General features: G+C 35.7%; 1 protein-coding gene across 1 annotated transcript in view; it reads left to right on the forward strand.

The window, feature by feature from the left end:
* The first annotated feature begins 275 nt into the window (after positions 1 to 275).
* LOC145270599 (beta-lactamase domain-containing protein 2-like) overlaps positions 276 to 20,279 on the forward strand; it is a 56,266-nt gene continuing 36,262 nt past the window's right edge. Inside the window, exons 1-3 of the mRNA XM_080126229.1 lie at positions 276 to 534; positions 5,831 to 6,023; positions 17,163 to 17,262. Of these exons, the coding sequence (XP_079982355.1) occupies positions 387 to 534; positions 5,831 to 6,023; positions 17,163 to 17,262 (441 nt within the window). The 5' untranslated portion in view covers positions 276 to 386. The remainder of the gene's footprint in view (positions 535 to 5,830; positions 6,024 to 17,162; positions 17,263 to 20,279) is intronic.

Here is a 20,279-nt window from a genome sequence, read left to right on the forward strand (position 1 = left end):
GGATATATGCATATATCTATATATGCTAGTATATATATATGCTAATATATATATATATATATATATATATATATATGCTAATATATATATATATGCTAATATATATATAATATATATATATATATATATATATGCTAATATATATATATATATATATGCTAATATATATATATATATATATATATATATATATATATATATATATATATATATATATATATATATATATATATATATCAATGTACGCATTACAGTCTGTGTGACGTCACATAAAAAAAAGGCGCGGCCCATGAAACAAAGAGCAACAACTGTGTTTATTTTCCCTTGGCAGTCTGAGGTCTCAGTTGTTTTTCCACCATTACCAAACAAACAAACGAAAAAAACTAATGGATTGGTTTAAAAGTGCCGTAACTGCTGTCGTCGTAGCCATCTTGATTGGGTACATCTACAAAAAATGGAAGGGGTCGCGGCCCCTGCCCGTCCTCACGTCGGGATTCGCTGACCCCAGGTTCAAAAAAGTCGAGCAAGTTTTCCGATAAGTTGGAGCCCCGCTCTTTCTTCCAATACTGTTAGAAATTCGCTCAATATATATATATATATATATATATATATATGACATAGTTTGACATATATTCGGTGTTTTTTAAACAGTATTTTGTCTAGTTTATTATTTATAACACCTTTTCCCAAACTTACTGTGTTAAAGAGAGAGTCGGGCGCCATCTTGAATTTTCGAATACATCACATCGGTAAACACTGCATGTTTTTCGAGCTGAATAAACATGTTACATTGAATAAAAACACGAAAAATATATCCAGTTTGGCAGAAAAGTAACTTATCTTGCCTTTGATAACATTTATTTGTTATATATTTGTTTTTTTTTTACAACTTTTATTATTATTTATTAAAAAGTTTATATTTATAAACATAGTATTATTATTATTATTATTATTATTATTATTATTTATTCAAAAGTTTATATTCATAAACATATTAATTGGAAAACACATAAATTAAATAAAGAAATAAATAAAAGTCCATCAAATTCAAATAAAAAAGTTGTCGACATTTGAACAACGCTCGGTGATTGCCGGTCATGCCCAGACGATAATTGACGGAAAATCCCGAGGATCCGGGTCAAATTCTGCAAAAAAAAAAAGAAAAAGAAGTGTAATGTCGCTAAATAGGGCTTGTAGTTGATATGAGGAAAAAGTAAGGCATTAAAAATGTTTCATTATTTCGAATAAAAATTTAATTCGGTAAAACTTGCGAAGAATGCTCTGTTTTAGGATTGTGGTAAAAGTGAAACGGAAATTTAAATTTCGTTCCGTTTTAATTTTTTTTTTATTTGCGCCCCCCCCCCTAAAAAAAATTGAAAGTAATCGCAAGAAAAACGGGTTTGTATTACTGTACACACAGATTGAAAAATGTTATAAAAAGAAAAAAATATATAACAAATAATTTTAGCCGCATTTTCGCATCGTGAAAGACTAGCTTTGCTAGAAACGTGAGACCGGTGTCGCACAATAATATTCCCCTTTACAAAAATATTCCCCTAAAACGAAAACTAATTCATATTTACATTTTTTGCAATTTCTTTTTACAATTTATACAAGTTTAGATTCATATTTCAGTGTTTACCGATGTATTGAAAATTTAAAGATGGCGCCCAACTCTCTCTTTTACACGGTACGTTTGGGAAAAGGAGTTATAAATAAAAAACTAGACAAAATACTGTTAGAAACTGGGTGAATACATGTTACCTTGACATAAGTGGATATATATTCGGTGGGTTTTAATGGCGCCCGACTCTCTCTGTGATGTGGCAAGTTTGGGAAAAGGAGCTAAAACTAAAAAACTAGACAAAATACTGTAAAAACCCACCGAATATATGTCAGCCTATGTCACAGTAACATATATCGAGCGAGTTTCTAACAGTATTTTGTCTAGTTTTTTATTTGTAACTCCTTTTCCCAAACTTACTATGTGAAAGAGAGAGTTGGGCGCCATTTTTAGGTGTGCAGTAATAAAAACCCCAGATATTGTAAAACTTTAATTAAATTTGGAAATGCGGGTTTTGTATTACTGTACACATAGATTAAAAAAAAATATATATATATATAACAAATAATTGTTATCAAAGGCAAAATAAGTTACTTTTCTACCTAACTGGATATGTGTTTAGTGTTTTTATTTAATGTAACATGTTTATTCAGCTTGAAAAGTGTTTACGATGTATTGGAAAATTAAAAATGACACCCGACTCTTTCTTTAACACGGTAAATTTGGGAAAAGGAGTTAAAAATAACAACTATACAAAATACTATTAGAAACTCGCTCAATATATGTTACCATAACATAGGCTGACATATATTCAGGAGAGAGTCAGGCGCCATTAAAACCCACCAAATATATATCCACTTATGTCAAGGTAACATGTATTCACCCAGTTTCTAACAGTATTTTGTCTAGTTTTTTATTTTTAACTCCTTTTCCCAAACGTACCGTGTAAAAGAAAGAGTTGGGCGCCATGTTTAAATTTTCAATACATCGGTAAACACTGTATGTTTTTCGAACTGAATAAACATGTGACATGAAATAAAAATACTGGAAAATTATCCAGTAAGGTAGAAAAGTAATTTATCTTGCCTTTGGTAACATTAATAATAAAATTAATAATAACAATAATTCATCTCAGAATGTTATAATTTCTTCAGTTAAAATATCTGTATTGGAACAGTATGAACAATTCTAACTTTTATTCAATAAATCTGTTACCATGCTATTTTTCAAAATAATATTTTCAAGTTTTACAATAGTTTTATTAAATTGTTGGGTGAAAATACAGAATAGTAACCCCCCCCCCCCCCCAAAAAAAATACCCTTCCTTCCGCATGTTAAGAATGGCTTTCCAAATAATGTCATCATTTCAGCACGGTAACATAAGTGCATAAGTACCTTAAAAGTAAATAAACAATTTTTTTACGGAAAAATAACTAACACCAAAATACTTATAATAATAAAAAAAACTACTACTACTACTACTACTAATAATAATAATAACTAGCAGAACTTGTGGAAATTCCATGGTAGTTGAAACCATCATTACATAAGCAAACTGGAAAAATGGTGGGATCCTTCTACCGCTCCAGTAGATATCTCACTATTGATGCAATTCTCTATCTATATAAGAGCCAGGTACGTCCATGGATGGAGTACTGCTGCTATATCTGAGTAGGAGCTAGAGAGCAGTCATTGACAGGCAGAAATCAGAAGTGCTCTGTATTAATGCTGGGATCCATCCTGGCCCAACTTTCTTCCTGATCTACATTAATGATCTTCCAAATCATATCCTTAGATCATTCATTGACATCTATGCTGATGATACGATCATCTATGGTAACACATCAAAGACTGTAAATGACCAAGGTCTCTCTGATTCTCTCTCCTCTGATCTTGAGCGCATGGTACAATGGGGAAAGAGGTGGCTGGTTACTTTTAACACATCTAAAACCAAGCTTCTACCCTTACACAATCACCACTCTGATGCCCATCTGGCATCAATTAAAATGAATGGCTCTCGTTTTGAGGAGGCTTCATGTTTTGACTAGCTCCTGGGCTTGACCGTTACCCGATCTGAAATGGAACACATATATCAAATCCGTTGCCAAGGTCACTGGAAAAATTCTCTACCTATATAAAAGCCAGGTACGGCCAACGATGGGGTACTGTTGCCACATCTGGGCAGGAGCTCGTCTGAACTCCAATCTCTGGTCCCTCCTCGCCAATCTTTCACGAAAAACACCCGTCTAGCTGAATCCACTGTGAAAAATTTCCCCCACTCTATATCTGTGCCTAAATCAAAACGCGGATTCCATGAACAAAGCTTCTTTCTTAGAACTGCACCCCTGTGGAACTCTGTTCCGTCTGCCTGCTTCCCACCGGACTACAACTTGGATGTCTTCAAGTCCAATGTTAACAAATTCCTAATGAACCGCCCCCTTAAGTAAACACTTCATCAAATCTCCACACTAACGTAATGTACTTGCAATAACCCTTATCCCTGAGTGGCTTCCGGGCCTTGATAAGTGGTGATCACTGTGTAAAAAAAAAAAAAAAAAAAAAAAAATGCTAGAAGCAGCTTATCCTGCCTTAATAGCTGACGACACTACCATCTATGGTAGCACATCTAAGACAGTAAACGACCAAGTTCTCTCCGATTCTCTCTCCTCTGATCTTAATCACATTGTATGCTGATGATACGACCAAAATGAATGGCTCTCGTCTAGAGGAGGCTTCATGTTTTGACAAGCTCCTGGGCTTGACCTTTACCCAATCTGAAATGGAACACATATATATCAAATCCGTTGCCAAGGTCACTGGAAAAATGGTGAGATCTTTCTATCGCCCCCAGTAGATATCTCACTTCTGATGCAATTCTCTACCTATATAAAAGCCAGGTACGGCCAACGATGGGGTACTGTTGCCACATCTGGGCAGGAGCTCGTCTGAACTCCAATCTCTGGTCCCCCCTCGCCAATCTTTCACGAAAAACACCCGTCTAGCTGAATCCACTGTGAAAAATTTCCCCCACTCTATATCTGTGCCTAAATCAAAACGCGGATTCCATGAACAAAGCTTCTTTCTTAGAACAGCACGCCTGTGGAACTCTGTTCCGTCTGCCTGCTTCCTACCGGACTACAACTTGGATGTCTTCAAGTCCAATGTAAACAAATTCCTAATGACCCGCCCCCTTAAGTAAACACTTCATCAAATCTCCACACTAACGTAATGTACTTGCAATAACCCTTATCCCTGAGTGGCTTCCGGGCCTTGATAAGTGGTGATCACTGTGTAAAAAAAAAAAAAAAAAAAAAAAAGAACTGCTAGAAGCAGCTTATCCTGCCTTGACAGAGTTCAGAATAGACTTCATAGTCTAGTGGAAGATGTCCTTTTCTCTTCCCTGCAACCTCTTTCTCACAAAAGAGATGGTGCGAGCCTGTCTTTGCTTTATCGTTATTTTCATGGAAAGTGCTCGTCTGAGCTTCAATCTATGGTCCTCCGTCGCCAAACTTTCACGAAAAACACTTGTCTAGCCAAAACCACTATCAACAATTTCCCACACTCTTTATCTGTGCCTAAACCTAAATGTAGATTCCATGAACAAAGCTTCTTTCTTAGAAGTGCGCGCCTGTGGAACTCTCTTCCGATTGCCTGCTTCTCAGCTGACTACAATCTGATTGAGTTCAAGTCCAATGTAAACAAATTCCCCTAAGTAATCCAATTTACAAAATTCCCACTACTTATGTTTACTACGCTATAATCACATTGACTAATGTATACCCTTATCCTTGAGTGGCTTCAAGGCCTTGATAAATGGTGAGTCCTGTATAAAATAAATAAATAAAAATAAAGTGCAATTCTAAATATACAACAAATTTTATGTTGATACTTGAAGGTATAAGCATTCGAATTTCTTTAGATTTTTTTTTTAAACAGCCTTCGTTAAAAAAAAAAAAAAAAAAAGAGAATATTGTTCTATTAAACTTTTTACTGTTCAAATAATTTGACTTGGCTTGTTTTATTGAAAAAAAAAAAAATTTGATAGGGTACTTTTTCACAACTTAACGAGCTTCGGAAGATTGTCAGTGAAAGAAACGCAATCGTCAAAAGATAGGCGTTTCATTATTTCTAGTCGACACTTTGAAAAAAATCACTCGCTAATGTGACTGTTTCAATCGCAACGTAGAGCCCTGAAACAAAACATTTTTAGGATAAAAAATATTACTGAGGTTTCCAGCTTTATTTCATTTTGTTTTTCTTTTTCCAGGGAAAATTTTGAAAGTGGAGCGGAGACGGGAGCTGGATTTGCGGTGTATTACAAAGGGGAGTTGGTCGTCGATCTGTGGGGAGGCTATGGCAACAAAAAGGCCTTACTCCCTTGGCGGGAGATAACAATGTCACAGGCCTACTCCTCTTCGAAAGGAATTACTGCCTTACTCGTTGCAAAGTTTGTTGAATTGTGAGTATTTTTATTTATTTTTAGTCTGTAATAGAATGGAGGGGGGGTACAAAAATAAGGGACATAACTTTCAAACGAAGGGACTGATCTGCCTTGTTGCCGCTTCCGAAAAAACATGCACATCGAATCATGGAAAGATCTAAGATGAGATCTTGCCCTGATGCGAGAAACGGAAGTTTTTGTTATCTCGAGTGCGGAGAAAAAGATGCAACACATGGCCGACCGAAAAATCGCAGCCACTACGGGATTTTTTATTCACAAGTGAACTGTATTTATTTGTGTGTTTCTATCGTTATTCGATAGTTGCCGTATCACGCGACATCTCCACAACGTTACGATCAGACAAGCCATGCCTATACCTCGCGTCATGGAACAACCACGTTTTAACAGACGAGCCGGCTCTAAACCCTGCTCTCGCCTCTAGACGACTCTTACAACTTAACAAGACTTCATTGTGACAATAAGGTACTTTATGGGCCTGGCAGTGTTCTTAGATCGTTTTTGTATTGGAATGTCTTTGATAAGTATCAGTAATCGACAAAAATCCAATGAAAGAAAGAACAGTAGATTGGAGTGCGTAACATTTGTTAATCATCATTTAATCCCGGGCAACATCAGGTCTCCCCTCTATAATATTCAATAGGGGATTAATTCTATAACTATAGATGCTGATAAAGGATTCAAACAATACCTCATCTGATTTGTGGTAAATAAATATATGTTCAACTTAATCAGTTATCTGGAAGTTACGAAAGTATGTTAGTTGATCATAAGCCAACTAGCTGGACGCCCAGCATTGCCCGGTCGTATAATACGTTTAAACATGATATTTTAATCTATGCATATTGCGTATGTGTTTTTATAGAATTAATCCCCTATTGAATATTATAGCGGGGGGGGGGGGACCTGATGTTGCCCGGGATTAAATGATGATTAACAAATGTTACGCACTCCAATCTACTGCTCTTTCTTTCATTGGATTTTTTTCGATTACTGATACTTATCGAAGACATTCCAATACAAAAAACGATCTAAGAACAATGCCAGCCACATAAAGTACCTTATTGTGTAATGTAATAAAATCGTTGAATGGAATGAACTCGCACGCAGACAGACACTTCCTTTTATATTTATACTAGTGGGGGTACCCGGCATTGCCCGGGTGTGGTGAGGTGTGTGTGTGTGGGGGGGGGGGACTAAAGAATAAGTGAACGTAATAAGCCTTTTTAAGCCAAGTATGTCCAAGGATGGAATACTGCTGCCACATCTGGGCAGGAGCTGCTAAAAACAGCCTATCCTGCCTTAACAAAGTACAAAATAGACTTCATGGTTTAGTGAGGGATGCCCTTTTCTCTTCCCTGTAGCCTCTCTCCCACAGAAGAGACGTTGCGAGCCTGTCTTTGTTTTATCGTTATTTCCATAGCAGGTGCTCGTCTGAGCTCCAATCCCTCGTCCCCTCTCGCCAATCTTTCACGAGAAACGCCCATCTGGCTGAAACTACTGTCAATAATTTTCCCCACTCTTTATCTGTGCCTAAATCCAAACGTAGATTCCATGAGCAGAGCTTCTTTCTTAGAACTGTACGCCAGTGGAACTCTCTGCCGCTTGCCTGTTTCTCACCTGACTACAACTTGGTCGTTTTCAAGTCCAACATAAACAAACTCCTGACAAACCGCCCCCTATAGACACTCTATCAAACCCCCCAAATACTAATGATTACTACAATACTATCTCATTGATTTCTGTACACGCAATAACCCTTATCCTTGAGTGGCCTTTAGGCCTTGATAAGTGGTAACCCCCATGTAAAAAAACAAACAAAGAAACTTCGGAAAAAAATCGGAACAAAAACCAAAAAAAAAAAAAAAAAAAAAAAAAAAAAAACAGCGAACGTGATGAAAAAAAAAAAAGAACAATAAAAAAAATGGCATAAATAATATTTAAATTTTAAAAATCGGGGGGGGGGATCTAACTGTTAACGAAATTGGATTGTTTTTTTTTTATGTTTAAACTGTAGGCCACTACATATGTTATAAATTCCAAATTTCCACAACCTGGCAAATACTGGTACACGCTAGCAAATTTAGATTTGCAATTACAGAATATGATTCTAATTTTTTCCTTTGCTCTTTATTCTAACACTACACTAAGTTTACTGTTTTATTTCGCTACAGTTGATATTGTGTAGAACAATAAGAAAACCATAGTGAACAATGCATTCAACACAATTTCACACACATTTCTAGATACCTATATCTAATAAGTTCAAAAGAAAGGACACACTTAGGGAGGTATTTTGGTGGTCAAGTCACTAAATAGAGATTAGCTGGTTTCCCGGCATAGCCCAGGATGTAATATAGATTGACTGAAATACATGTTCTAGCTGGTTTCTAGGCGTTGCCAGGGATGTAATATAGACACATTATGTTGTATATTACCTGTTCTCTTCTCCCTAAGGTAAAACAATTTCATATACATGCTGTAAATTACCTACGCTAGGGATAAAACATGAACAATACCAGTCCTAGGGTAGATAAAACAAATAATACATAGAGATGAAAGATTCCTCTCCCCTAAGAATAAAACATATGTACAATATCTGCTTTTGTTTTTTCATTGTTTATACGGTCCCGAGTAACGCCGGGTAGCCCTGTAGGGGAATTTGGGTAAGGAGCATCGGTGTGGGTAGACACCGGGTGAGTTGTTCCCCTTAGGAAGAAAAGGGACAGAGACGTTTTTGGCCTAAAAGAAAAATGTAAGGGTTTACCGGCGTGTGAACGTTTTCCCCACTAGGATACGAGATACCGTCACCCACTTCTGAGTGAGTATCTGGATTTGTGATATCGTATGACTTTTCATTGTTTGTCAATGAACAAATAAAATGTGTATGTACGAGGGGCGTGCAATAAGTAATGCTCCTGACCCATTTCCCATAGCAGTAGAGCAACGAAACTTGGTGCAGTTATTAGTCTTTCTCTACATAGGAACCACCCAGAGTTATGCATTTCTCCCATTGTTTGATGCAGCTCTGGAGACCGTTTTTGTAGAACACCCCAGGCTGGTCTTCCAACCATGATGTGACTTCAGAAATCAAGGCTGCATCATCTGGGAAACGCTTTCCTTTCAAAAACAACATCATGGCTGGGAAGAGGTGAAAGTCAGAGGGTTCAAGGTCAGGAGAGTAGGGAGGATGGGGAGGGATTTCATAACCACATGCCCGTGCTTCTGATCTGGTGACATGCGAGTTGTGGACCGGAGCGTTGTCCTGCAGGAGGAGGGTACCTTTACTGATCTTGCCCCGCCTCTTGATTTTGATAGCTTCCCTTAATTTATTTGTCAACGAGCAAATAAAATGTGTATATATGTACCAGTGAATTATTTGAGTTTATTAAGCATTCATGTCTGTAAATCTTTTTAGCTTCGGTAATTCGACTGACCATGAATACCTAATTCAAGAAAGAACGTTTTTTTGTGCATACGTGTTTGAAAAACCTCCTCATAAATAGGAAATATATATGAAAAAGCCAAATAAATACATGGAGACCAAGAAATATTGCAAACATAGTGTGTAAAAGTTGCCAAAATTAAAGATACACAAAGGAAATTGTCTCAGTAATTTGGTAGAGACCGCAGCCGTCAATATTTTAAAAACTTTGACCGCTTAATATTTATTGTTTTGGGCTGTAGACTGAAAGTTGACGGAGTTATTGTGTAGGAAAATGTACACAGACACACAGACAGACAGACAGACATGTTCACCTTTATAGGTAGACTAGTATGGGTGCCCGGCGTTGCCCGGGTGTTTGGAGGTGTATGGTGAGCAAAAAAAAACAAACAAAAGAAACAGTCAATTTTTTACAATTTGACCCCTATTATGACCCCTTAAAATTTATTGTTTTGGGCTCAAATAAAGTTATTAAGTTAGATCCATGTCCAAGAAACTTATATCTAAAATTTCAAGTGTTTAGACCCAAAATTGTCGGAGGAGTTTGGTAGAGTTCTCAAAGGTCAAATCGTTGAACTTTGATCCCTTAATCGCCAAATTTCTGGCCGCAAACCGATCACATCGATTTTCCCAAATCTCAGTACCCTGTATATCAAATTTCGAGTAAATTATGACGTGTAAAAATTATGACGTATAAAAATTATAAATTGTAAAAATTATGACATATAAAAATTATGACGTGTAAAAATTATGACGTGTAAAAATTATGACGTGTAAAAATTATGACGTGTAAAAATTATTGTGTAAAATTTGTTTTCTCATATCTTTAAAAAAAAAAAAACTTTTTTTAGGATCGGATGAATGTCTGTAATATAAGCGCAGCCGTTTGGGAACCTATGAGGAACAAACAGACACACACACACACACAAATACACATAAACACAAACACACACACACACAAACAAACACACAAATGCACATAAATACAAACACACACACAAACACATACACACAAACACACACAAACACACACACACACAAACAAACACACATACACACAAATACATACAAACACACACACAAATATAAACACACACACAAACACACACAGAGACAAACACACAAACACATACAAATATACATAAACACACATAAACACAAACACACACACACACAAGCAAACACACAAACAAACACACACACACACAAACAAACACACAAACAAACACACACATACAAACACACAGACAAACACACACAGACAAACACACACACACAGACAAACACACACACACAAAAACACATACAAACACACAGAGAGACAAACACACACACATGCACAAACACACACACACACACACAAACACATAAACAAACACACACAAACATGCACATACATATACAGACACACACAAACACATACAAACACACACAAACACAAACACACAAACAAACACACACAAACGCACACACAAACACACACACACAAACAAACACACACAAACACACACACACCCACCAACACACAAACACATACAAATACGCACACAAACAAACACACACACACACACACACACAAACAGACACACACAAACACACACAGAGACAAACACACACACACACACACAGACAAAGTCGCATTATATAATTGTAGAGATGAGAAACAATTTGACCGGTGAACGAAGAAATGATTTGCACCAATTTTAAATGGTTCCTCTTCTTTTATCTTAGTAGTGGAATGGGGACAAAAATAGATGGTATCATTCAATGCTGCCAAGACTAAGCTTGTTTCCTTTAATACATTTCGTATTATTGAAAATTTTCACATTCTGCTTGTTTAAAATATGGCATTATTTTTATGAATCAAAATGAGCCGATATCAACACTTCCAAAAAATAAATAAAAACAGGTTTTGATTTTATCTTTTTTTTTTAAAACTTTTCAAAAACTTTTTCATGAGAAAAAAATATTTACAAAAAAACCATTAAACCATATTAATATTAACCGAATAAAAGAATTAAATATATTTTTTTTTTTTATCACAAACTGGCTAAAACATTTATACCCCCCTCCCTCATTTTTTTTTCTTTTCGCATTAAATTTTTTTTAGTTTCATGTCTGTAGACCAAAAACTCTAGGAGGAGTTTGGTAGGCAAAATTTAATAAACAAACAAGGCACATAATTTACACTTGTCCTTCTAACACGGAGGTAAAATTAATTTTATAGATTCACCTGCAATTGTGTTCCTTTTTTTTTTTTTTTTTCATAGGCATCAACACATTATTAAGGCCAAGAGGCCACTCAAGGATAAGGGTTAAAGAGTGTACAGTAGAAATTGGACAATATAATAATCATTAGTAATGAAAATTTGGTAAATTTGATAACTTATATGGAACGGCTCATCAAGAACTTATTTACGTTAGACTTGAAGACAACCATATTGTAGTCAGCCGGAAAGCAGGAAAACGGAATACAATTCCACAGGCGTGCAGTTCTAATAAAAAAGCTTTGTTCATGGAATCTACGTTTAGGTTTAGGCACAGATAAAGAGTGGGGGGGATATTAATAGTGTGTACAGCTAGACGAGTGTTTCTTGTGAAAGTTTTGCGAGGGGGGACCATAGATTGAAGCTCAGTCGAACACTTTCCATGAAAATAACGATACATCAGAGACAGACTCGCAACATCTCTTCTGTGAGATAGAGGTTGCAGGGAAGAGAAAAGGACATCTCCTACGAGGCTACGAAGTCTATTTTGAACTCTATCAAGGCAGGACAAGTCCTTTCTAGCAGCTCCTGCCCAGATGTGGCAACAGTATTCCATCCTTGGATGTACCTGGCTCTTATATAGATAGAGAATTGCATCAGCAGTGAGATATCTACCGGATCGATAGAAAGATCCCACCATTTTTCCAGCAGCCTTGGCAACAGATTTGATGTACGTGTTCCATTTAAGATCAGGAGTAATGGTCAAGCCCAGAAGCTTGTCAAAACTTGAGGCCTCCTGAAGACGAGAGCCATTCATTTCAGTTGATGCCAGATGGGGAGCAAAATGTTCCTTTTTTGTGGAAAATATAATAATATATTGGTATTTATTATGTAATCTGGCTCTATTATTGAACATGCAAATTTTTCAATTTTCAGGTTCCACTAGAAAAACTGCCATTTACAGCAATTTTTAAATTAATTTGTCCTTTGGTGAAACTTTGTATGAATAATTATCAAGATTTGCCTCAAGTAGAATTCTAAAAAATTAGTGTCCCTCCCGATCATCATTATCTGACAGCAGAAGAAACAAATAATTTAAGTGTGAAGACCAGAGGCTACTTTTTGAGTATGCTGTTGGCATTGCTTTTGGAGAAGATAACTTAGAAAATTGAGCCCTTGAATCAAGGAAGATGGCTAACATAAGCCACAAGATTAATGTGTTTATGGACTAGAGTTGTCTATCCTCAAACACGATGATAAATTAGACATTTTGGTCAATAATCCAAGTGTATGCAGTTAGTTGGTTTGAGATCAAAACCTACAAAAATTTTTTTAATATGATTCAAAGAACAAAACAGTTAACTGAAATCCAAATTACTGTTTTAAGCAGTTCAAAATATAGTGCTTTTGCACTACTTCCGGAAAATATAATATCGATGATAAACTCAGATGAATTGGATGTAAGAGAAGAGGGCATTCAAACGATTTTGTCCATTAGGTAAATAAATATTTATCCATTAAATTTTATTAGTTTTCTTAATTTACCCAAACAATAGTTAGTTTTATTCATATTTCATCGTAAAAATATAAAAAATAAGTGTTTTCACATAATTGTTTTGCTTTTTTTGTGTTGTTTTTATCCAGAAATAGTGAACAACTAAAAAAAAAAAAAGAAAAAAATGAAAAAGATCACTGCTATCAATAGGGGTAGGCTATAGAAACAAAATTTTTCAAATAAATGCCAATAGTGGCTTATTACCTTCATTTATATGTAAATAGATGGGAACAAGTGATTTTGTTCAAAACAGGTCAAAATTGGAGGGTCGCTGGCCCCAAACGTGATTTGACCGCGTCAACGCGTGAAAATGGCCCAAATTTTGCCCCCGAACACACTTAATCATTTATTGAAAGCCACAGGGTGCATTTTTTTTACTATAAATGCATTTGTATCATTAAATCTAACATTCCCATTGGCTATCCCACAAGTATAGGGCTTTTTAGGGTATCTCAGAGTCCAAAATGGGTCAAAATTACCCCAAAATTTGCCAAAAATGGTCGGAAATCACGGATTTTCCAAAATGCACCTCCCATGGGCCCAAAGACACCTCTACATGGCAGAAACTGTTGGGAAATGCTTGAAGCAGGCACTCTCCTAACTTTTGCACTGTTAATGAGGGGTATAAGGACCTTTAAAAGGGGCTAAATATGGCCGATTTAGCCAAAGAGAGTCAAAAAGTCCCTAAGAATCAACATAGGTTATCAAAAAGGGGCTTAATTTGAGTTATAGATGGAAAATTACCAAATAAGGAAATGTTTTCTTTCTGTAACAATGCAATGGCATCTTTAAATAGACACGATAACATTGCATTGCATTAATTGTGAATTTGATTGAACTTTGCTTTCTTTTTCAGTTAGTAAAATGCAATGAACATGGCTGGTATAGCAAGGCAGATTGACGAAGATTATAATTACGACGATTGGACTTATCTTCTGCTTGATTCTCTTCCAACTGAGGCTGAATGTGTTCAAGCTGTGCAACATCATGCTGCCAAATATGGTACCACGACACAGAAAAATCATATTCACCAGTTCTCCTTGCGATTACTACAATTGTGGCAGAAAGCCTTTGGAAGTAATGTTCGTTATGTTACAATACCTGGGGTAAAACATAAACTTGATCGATCGCTAAAAATTTACGACAAAGATGTCTACAAAGCAAAGGGTTCCAGACGTGTGAATATGATTAAATGGAAACGAGAACACCATGTCCTTCTCAATATACTTTCAAAAGATGTGAATCCTGATGAATTTGATGTACATGAACGAAGATTCTTTGTTGATCAAAAGTCTCTCTCTCGCAAATGGCTCATTGACACTTTCCACGTCGATATGGAACATGAACGGTTTCTGGCAGAGCAAGAACTGCACAATCGTTTGGATTTGGACGATGATCAATTTGAAGTGGAGGATATAAGTGACCAATTGCCAGAGCATGATACCTCAAACAAACTTGACAAGACGAAAACCAGTATTTGTGCTAGAGAATAATGATGTGATTGACGAGCTCTTTAATGCATTATATTGATATTTTACTGTTGAATGATTTTAAAGTAATGTGAAGTGAAGCTGTGTCTTGAAATAACAAAATAATTCCTTTGCTAATTACTCATACCTTTTATCAAGTTATTCAATATATTGGTTACAAATCGAGAAACAGTGAATCGAGGGCCATTTTCATCAATTTTGGGGTAACTATGAGAACAATATGAATTCAGACTCTTCTTGGACAGCATTTTATTGACATTCAATGTTCAATTTACAATTAATTACTTTCTGAGAAGTTGATGTAGTAAAGTTACGATGTTTCTAAAAAGTATCATTGATGAATGAACTAATGATTCATATGTTATGTACCGTAAAGCGTAATTTTGTCATTTTTGGATTGTTTTGACCCTTTTTACATCCCCCAAAGATCTCTAAATACAAATGGATAAGATAACAGGGTGGTTATTTCAGTCTTCCAACTATAAAAAGCCATACAGGAGTGTTTATAGGAGCCTGATGAGATATAATACCTGCATTTTGGGGATTATCCGTGATTTTCGTTCATTTTTGGCTAATTTTTGGGTAAATTTGACCCATTTTGGACCCTTAAGATACCTTGAAAAGCCCTATATAGGTGGGATAGCCAGTGAGAATGTTAGATTTAATGATATAGAGCCATTTATGGTCAAAAATTGGACCCTGTGTGGCTTGGGAGGTGCATTTTGGAAAATCCGTGATTTCCGACCATTTTTGGCAAATTTTGGGGTAATTTTGACCCATTTTGGACTCTGAGATACCCTAAAAAGCCCTATACTTGTGGGATAGCCAATGGGAATGTTAGATTTAATTATACAAATGCATTTATAGTAAAAAAATGCACCCTGTGGCTTTCAATAAATGATTAAGTGTGTTCGGGGGCGAAATTTGGGCCATTTTCACGCGTTGACGCGGTCAAATAACATTTGGGGCCAGTGACCCTCCAATTTTGACCCGTTTTGAACAAAATCACTTGTTCCCATCTATTTACATATAAATGAAGGTAATAAGCCACTATTGGCATTTATTTGAAAAATTTTGTTTCTATAGCCTACCCCTACTATCAATTTTGCGGCCACACACTGGTCAAATTTGATTGATTTTTCTAAAAAAGTTGTATATGGGCAGGAAGCAAGACATAGACACATTATTACAAAGTCATCGTGCCAGCAAATTAGACCTTCATTTTCCTCAAAAGGAAATTATACAGAACAATTTAGTTCTATTATAAGTTCATATTATTGCCTCTAATAAAAAATTAAAATACATGGTTCTGTAACTTGTATCAAGTTGTTATATTGTGTAATACATCTCCACATATCTTTTTGAATTGTGAAATTTAAAAGACTTAGTTGCTAATTAGCTTTTATTTTACTATTTTTGTTTAATGAATGCAGTAAAAGTTGAGATATTTTGCTAGTTGTGATTTATAATTAAAATTATAATTCATGTATTTATTTTTATTTCAATGTATTTCATATAAATATATCAATTTTAATTGAATATTTTATAAAAATAGTGAAATTTAAAAGTCAGTGCCGTGAAAAATGCTATGGAAATGAAGGATTTTTCAACATTTTTCTACACAATTTTAAAAATTAAATGCTTAATTTTCTGTTCAAGATGGGAATCTAATTCTTATCTGTTCTTATCACATCAAATCCCAACTATCATCACCAGTGCCGCCATGTTGATTTTCTGAAAAAAGTTGCAAATCGACCTGATGCAAATCTCTATCCAGATACGTCCAAGGATGGAATACTGTTGCCACATCTGGGCAGGAGCTACTAGAAAGGACTTGTCTTGCCTTGATAGAGTTCAAAATAGACTTCATAGCCTTGTAGGGTATGTCCTTTTCTCTTCCCTGCAACCTCTTTTTCACAGAAGAGATGTTGCGAGTTTGTCTGTGCTTTATCGTTATTTTCATGGCAAGTGTTCGACTAAGCTCCAATCTATGGACCCCCTCGCCAAACTTTCACAAGAAACACTCGTCTAGCAGAAAACACTATCAATAATTCCCCCCCCCCACTCTTTATCTGTGCCTAAATCTAAACGTAGATTCCATGAACAAAGCTTCTTTCTTAGAACTGCACGCCTGTGGAATTGTCTTTCGTTTTCCTGTTTTCCAGTTGACTACAATATGGATGTCTTCAAGTCCAATGTAAACAAGTTCTTGAGCCGTTCCTCTTGTTAATAAATTTACCAAATTTCCATTACTAACGGTTACTATATTGTCCAATTGACTACTGTACACTCTTAACCCGTATCCTCGAGTGGTCTCTGGGCCTTGATAAGTGGTTTTGCCCATGTAAAAAAAAAAATACACGGGCGAATAGTGGCCTTATAGAAATACAGGATACTTTCATTTTTATTTTTATATTTTTAATATGTTTTTAATTATTTCAGGGGTTATCTTGATTATAAAAAACCTGTCAGCCATTATTGGCCTGAATTTGCGCAGAACGGAAAAGAGGACATCACCGTCGAAATGCTTCTTAGTCATCAGGTAATGTATGTTTTTTTTTTTCAATTTAATAAAATTATATAATTATTATAAGTTATTTTTAACGTAAGATCCCTTAGCACAATGAAATTAAGACAGAGGAAGTTATTTTGAATGTGAGATCCCTTAGCACTATGAAAATAAGGCAGAGGAAGGTATTTTGCACAATGAAAATCAGATAACGGAAGCTAATTTTGAATGAAAGATCTCTTAGTACAATGAAAATAAGACAGAGGAAGGTATTTTGAATGTAAGATCCCTTAGCACAATGAAAATAAGAAAGAGAGGAAGCTATTTTGAATGCAAGATCTCTTAGCACAATGAAAATAAGAGACCAAGTAATTTTGAATGTAAGACCCATTAGCATAATGAAAGTAAGACACAGGAAATTACTTTGAATACAAGTAATGTATGTTTTTTTTTTAATTTCAATACTCATAAGATTATATAATTATTATAAGTTATTTTGATTATAAGATCCCTTAACACAATGAAAATAAGACAGAGGAAGCTTTTTGAATGTAACATCCCTTAGCACAATGAAAATAAGACAGAGGAAAGGAAGTTATTTTTTTTACATAGGCGTTAGCCGAGAGGCCACTCAAGGATAAGGGTTAAAGAGTGTACAGTAGTCAAAAGGACAATATAGTAATGGAAGTTCGGTAAATTTGTAAACTTAAGTGAATTTTGAATGTAAGATCCCTTAGCACAATGAAAATAAAACAAAGGAAGTTATTTTGAATGTAAGATCCCTTAGCACAATGAAAATAAGACAGAGGAAGCTATTTTGAATGTAAGATCCCTTAGCGCAATGAAAATAAGACAGAGGAAGCTATTTTGAATGTAAGATCCCTTAGCGCAATGAAAATAAGACAGAGGAAGCTATTTTGAATGTAAGATCCCTTAGCACAATGAAAATAAGACAGAGGAAGTTATTTTGAATGTAAGATCCCTTAGCACAATGAAAATAAGACAGAGGAAGTTATTTTGAATGTAAGATCCCTTAGCACAATGAAAATAAGACAGAGGAAGCTATTTTGAATGTAAGATCCCTTAGCGCAATGAAAATAAGACAGAGGAAGCTATTTTGAATGTAAGATCCCTTAGCGCAATGAAAATAAGACAGAGGAAGTTATTTTGAATGTAAGATCCCTTAGCACAATGAAAATAAAACAGAGGAAGTTATTTTGAATGTAAGATCTCCTAGTGCATTTTAATTATTTATAGTATGTGATAGGGTATGGCATAAAAGTTTACTTCACATGATCTCCAGTTACGGTATAGCTTATGATAGTAACTTATGATAGGATTGGCTGGTTGGATGACCGCGTCCCTTGTCGAGACGAAGTAGGTTCATTTCACAGTCGGATATCGGCGCAGTTTGATTGATCTGTGTGGGTTAATTGAAATTCTTGTTTGCAGGGCGTTTGCTCAGTTAGTAGAGTGCTTACCTTGCATGCAAGAGGCTTGTGTTTCGAATCTTGAGTTCGGATGTGTCTAACTGATGAGCCCAAATGAGGGCGAAACTCGATTCTTGGACCGGTTCGTTGACTGACATGGCTCTTGTGAGCTGCGACGTTGTTTGGCTGTGAAATTTAATATATATATATATATATATATATATTCACTTATTTTAAAACAATTTCCTGACAATTTTTCTTTCTTTTTACCATGTCACATCGGCGTAGTAGAGAGGAGGGGGAATCCCTATTTAGCTTATTTAGATGACAGAAGAACTTTAAGTACGATACTTAATATTAACAGCCATGGTAAGGTGCAAAAAAAAAAAAAAAGTGCTGCCCAATTTTAACTTTCACTATTCGTAACTGAAATATGCAGTATCTTGGCTGTGATACTGGGGCTATTCTTCCTGAGTGGATGCTATACTCTGTGCGTGACCTTAATGTCTGCCTATAAATACAAAATACGAATTTCCGATCCGCCATGAACTAGTTCTTGTAACTGGAAAAAAACATCTAACTGCTAGCTACGAAATCCCAATATACATCTTACCTCCAAGACGATTACCTGTCTAATCCTGCATGCGCAAAAAAAAAAAAACAAAAAAAAAACTTACCTGCCACTCTAAATCCTAATGTAGATCTGTTTCTTGTAAATTAATAACCCCTGTCTCTTGAAGGCTAACAATCTGCTCCTTCCCACCAAACCGCCACTTAACTCCTACATTTCACAGCGTTTGTAGTGAAATCCTTAACTTCCAGCCCCTAACCCTCACATGCTAACTGCTTAGTCATCACTAAACATCTATACAATTCTACCCTTTAGACATGCATTGGAGTTCATTCCTATTCCAGTTGGTATTTAACAGCCAAAGTATGTACTCGGAAGCAAAGCACACCGCACTGCATTACACAACTGTCTCCTCTTAGATAGCTTTGCAACGCTAATACGAAACTGAACCAATGCTCCTTACTATGCTAAATGTCCATAACTCTTACTTGAAGGCTGAAAACATCTTCTCTCAATAATAGAAACTCACTTTGTACCTTCAACTTTATTCGCACCTACTAAAACCAGCCCATATATCTATTTACCAAATTACACATGACTCAAAACTTACTGTTTTATCCGTACTATATTGCACTCGCATCTCATGCCCTGCTGTCATCTAAAATATAGTTTGGGCACAACTCGTAGTTCAATTCTTAACACCTACTCACACTTAAATGTTATCCTAGACCCAAGCTAACATGAATTAAAAAAAAAATATATATATATATATAAGGGAAAGCCTCAAACCACATTATCCCTAACAAGCCTCCTTACAATCATAGTTGCTTACACTACATGAGCTCTACTCAACCCCTTTATCCAGTAACAATGAAATAACAATGTCCCTAATTCACTTTGAGGAGTGTAACTATTTAGCAGATATATAACCTCTACAAACTAACTATTCAGCAGATATATAACCTCTACAAACTAACCCAGTAACATTAACTAACCACGCGGGGTCGCAGAAATATCTGGATTAGAACCCAGGCACGGAGCAAACCCTC

The sequence above is a fragment of the Euprymna scolopes genome, chromosome 46, assembly GCF_053919585.1.
Source record: "Euprymna scolopes isolate OS-2025 chromosome 46, ASM5391958v1, whole genome shotgun sequence".
NCBI lineage: Eukaryota > Metazoa > Mollusca > Cephalopoda > Sepiida > Sepiolidae > Euprymna > Euprymna scolopes.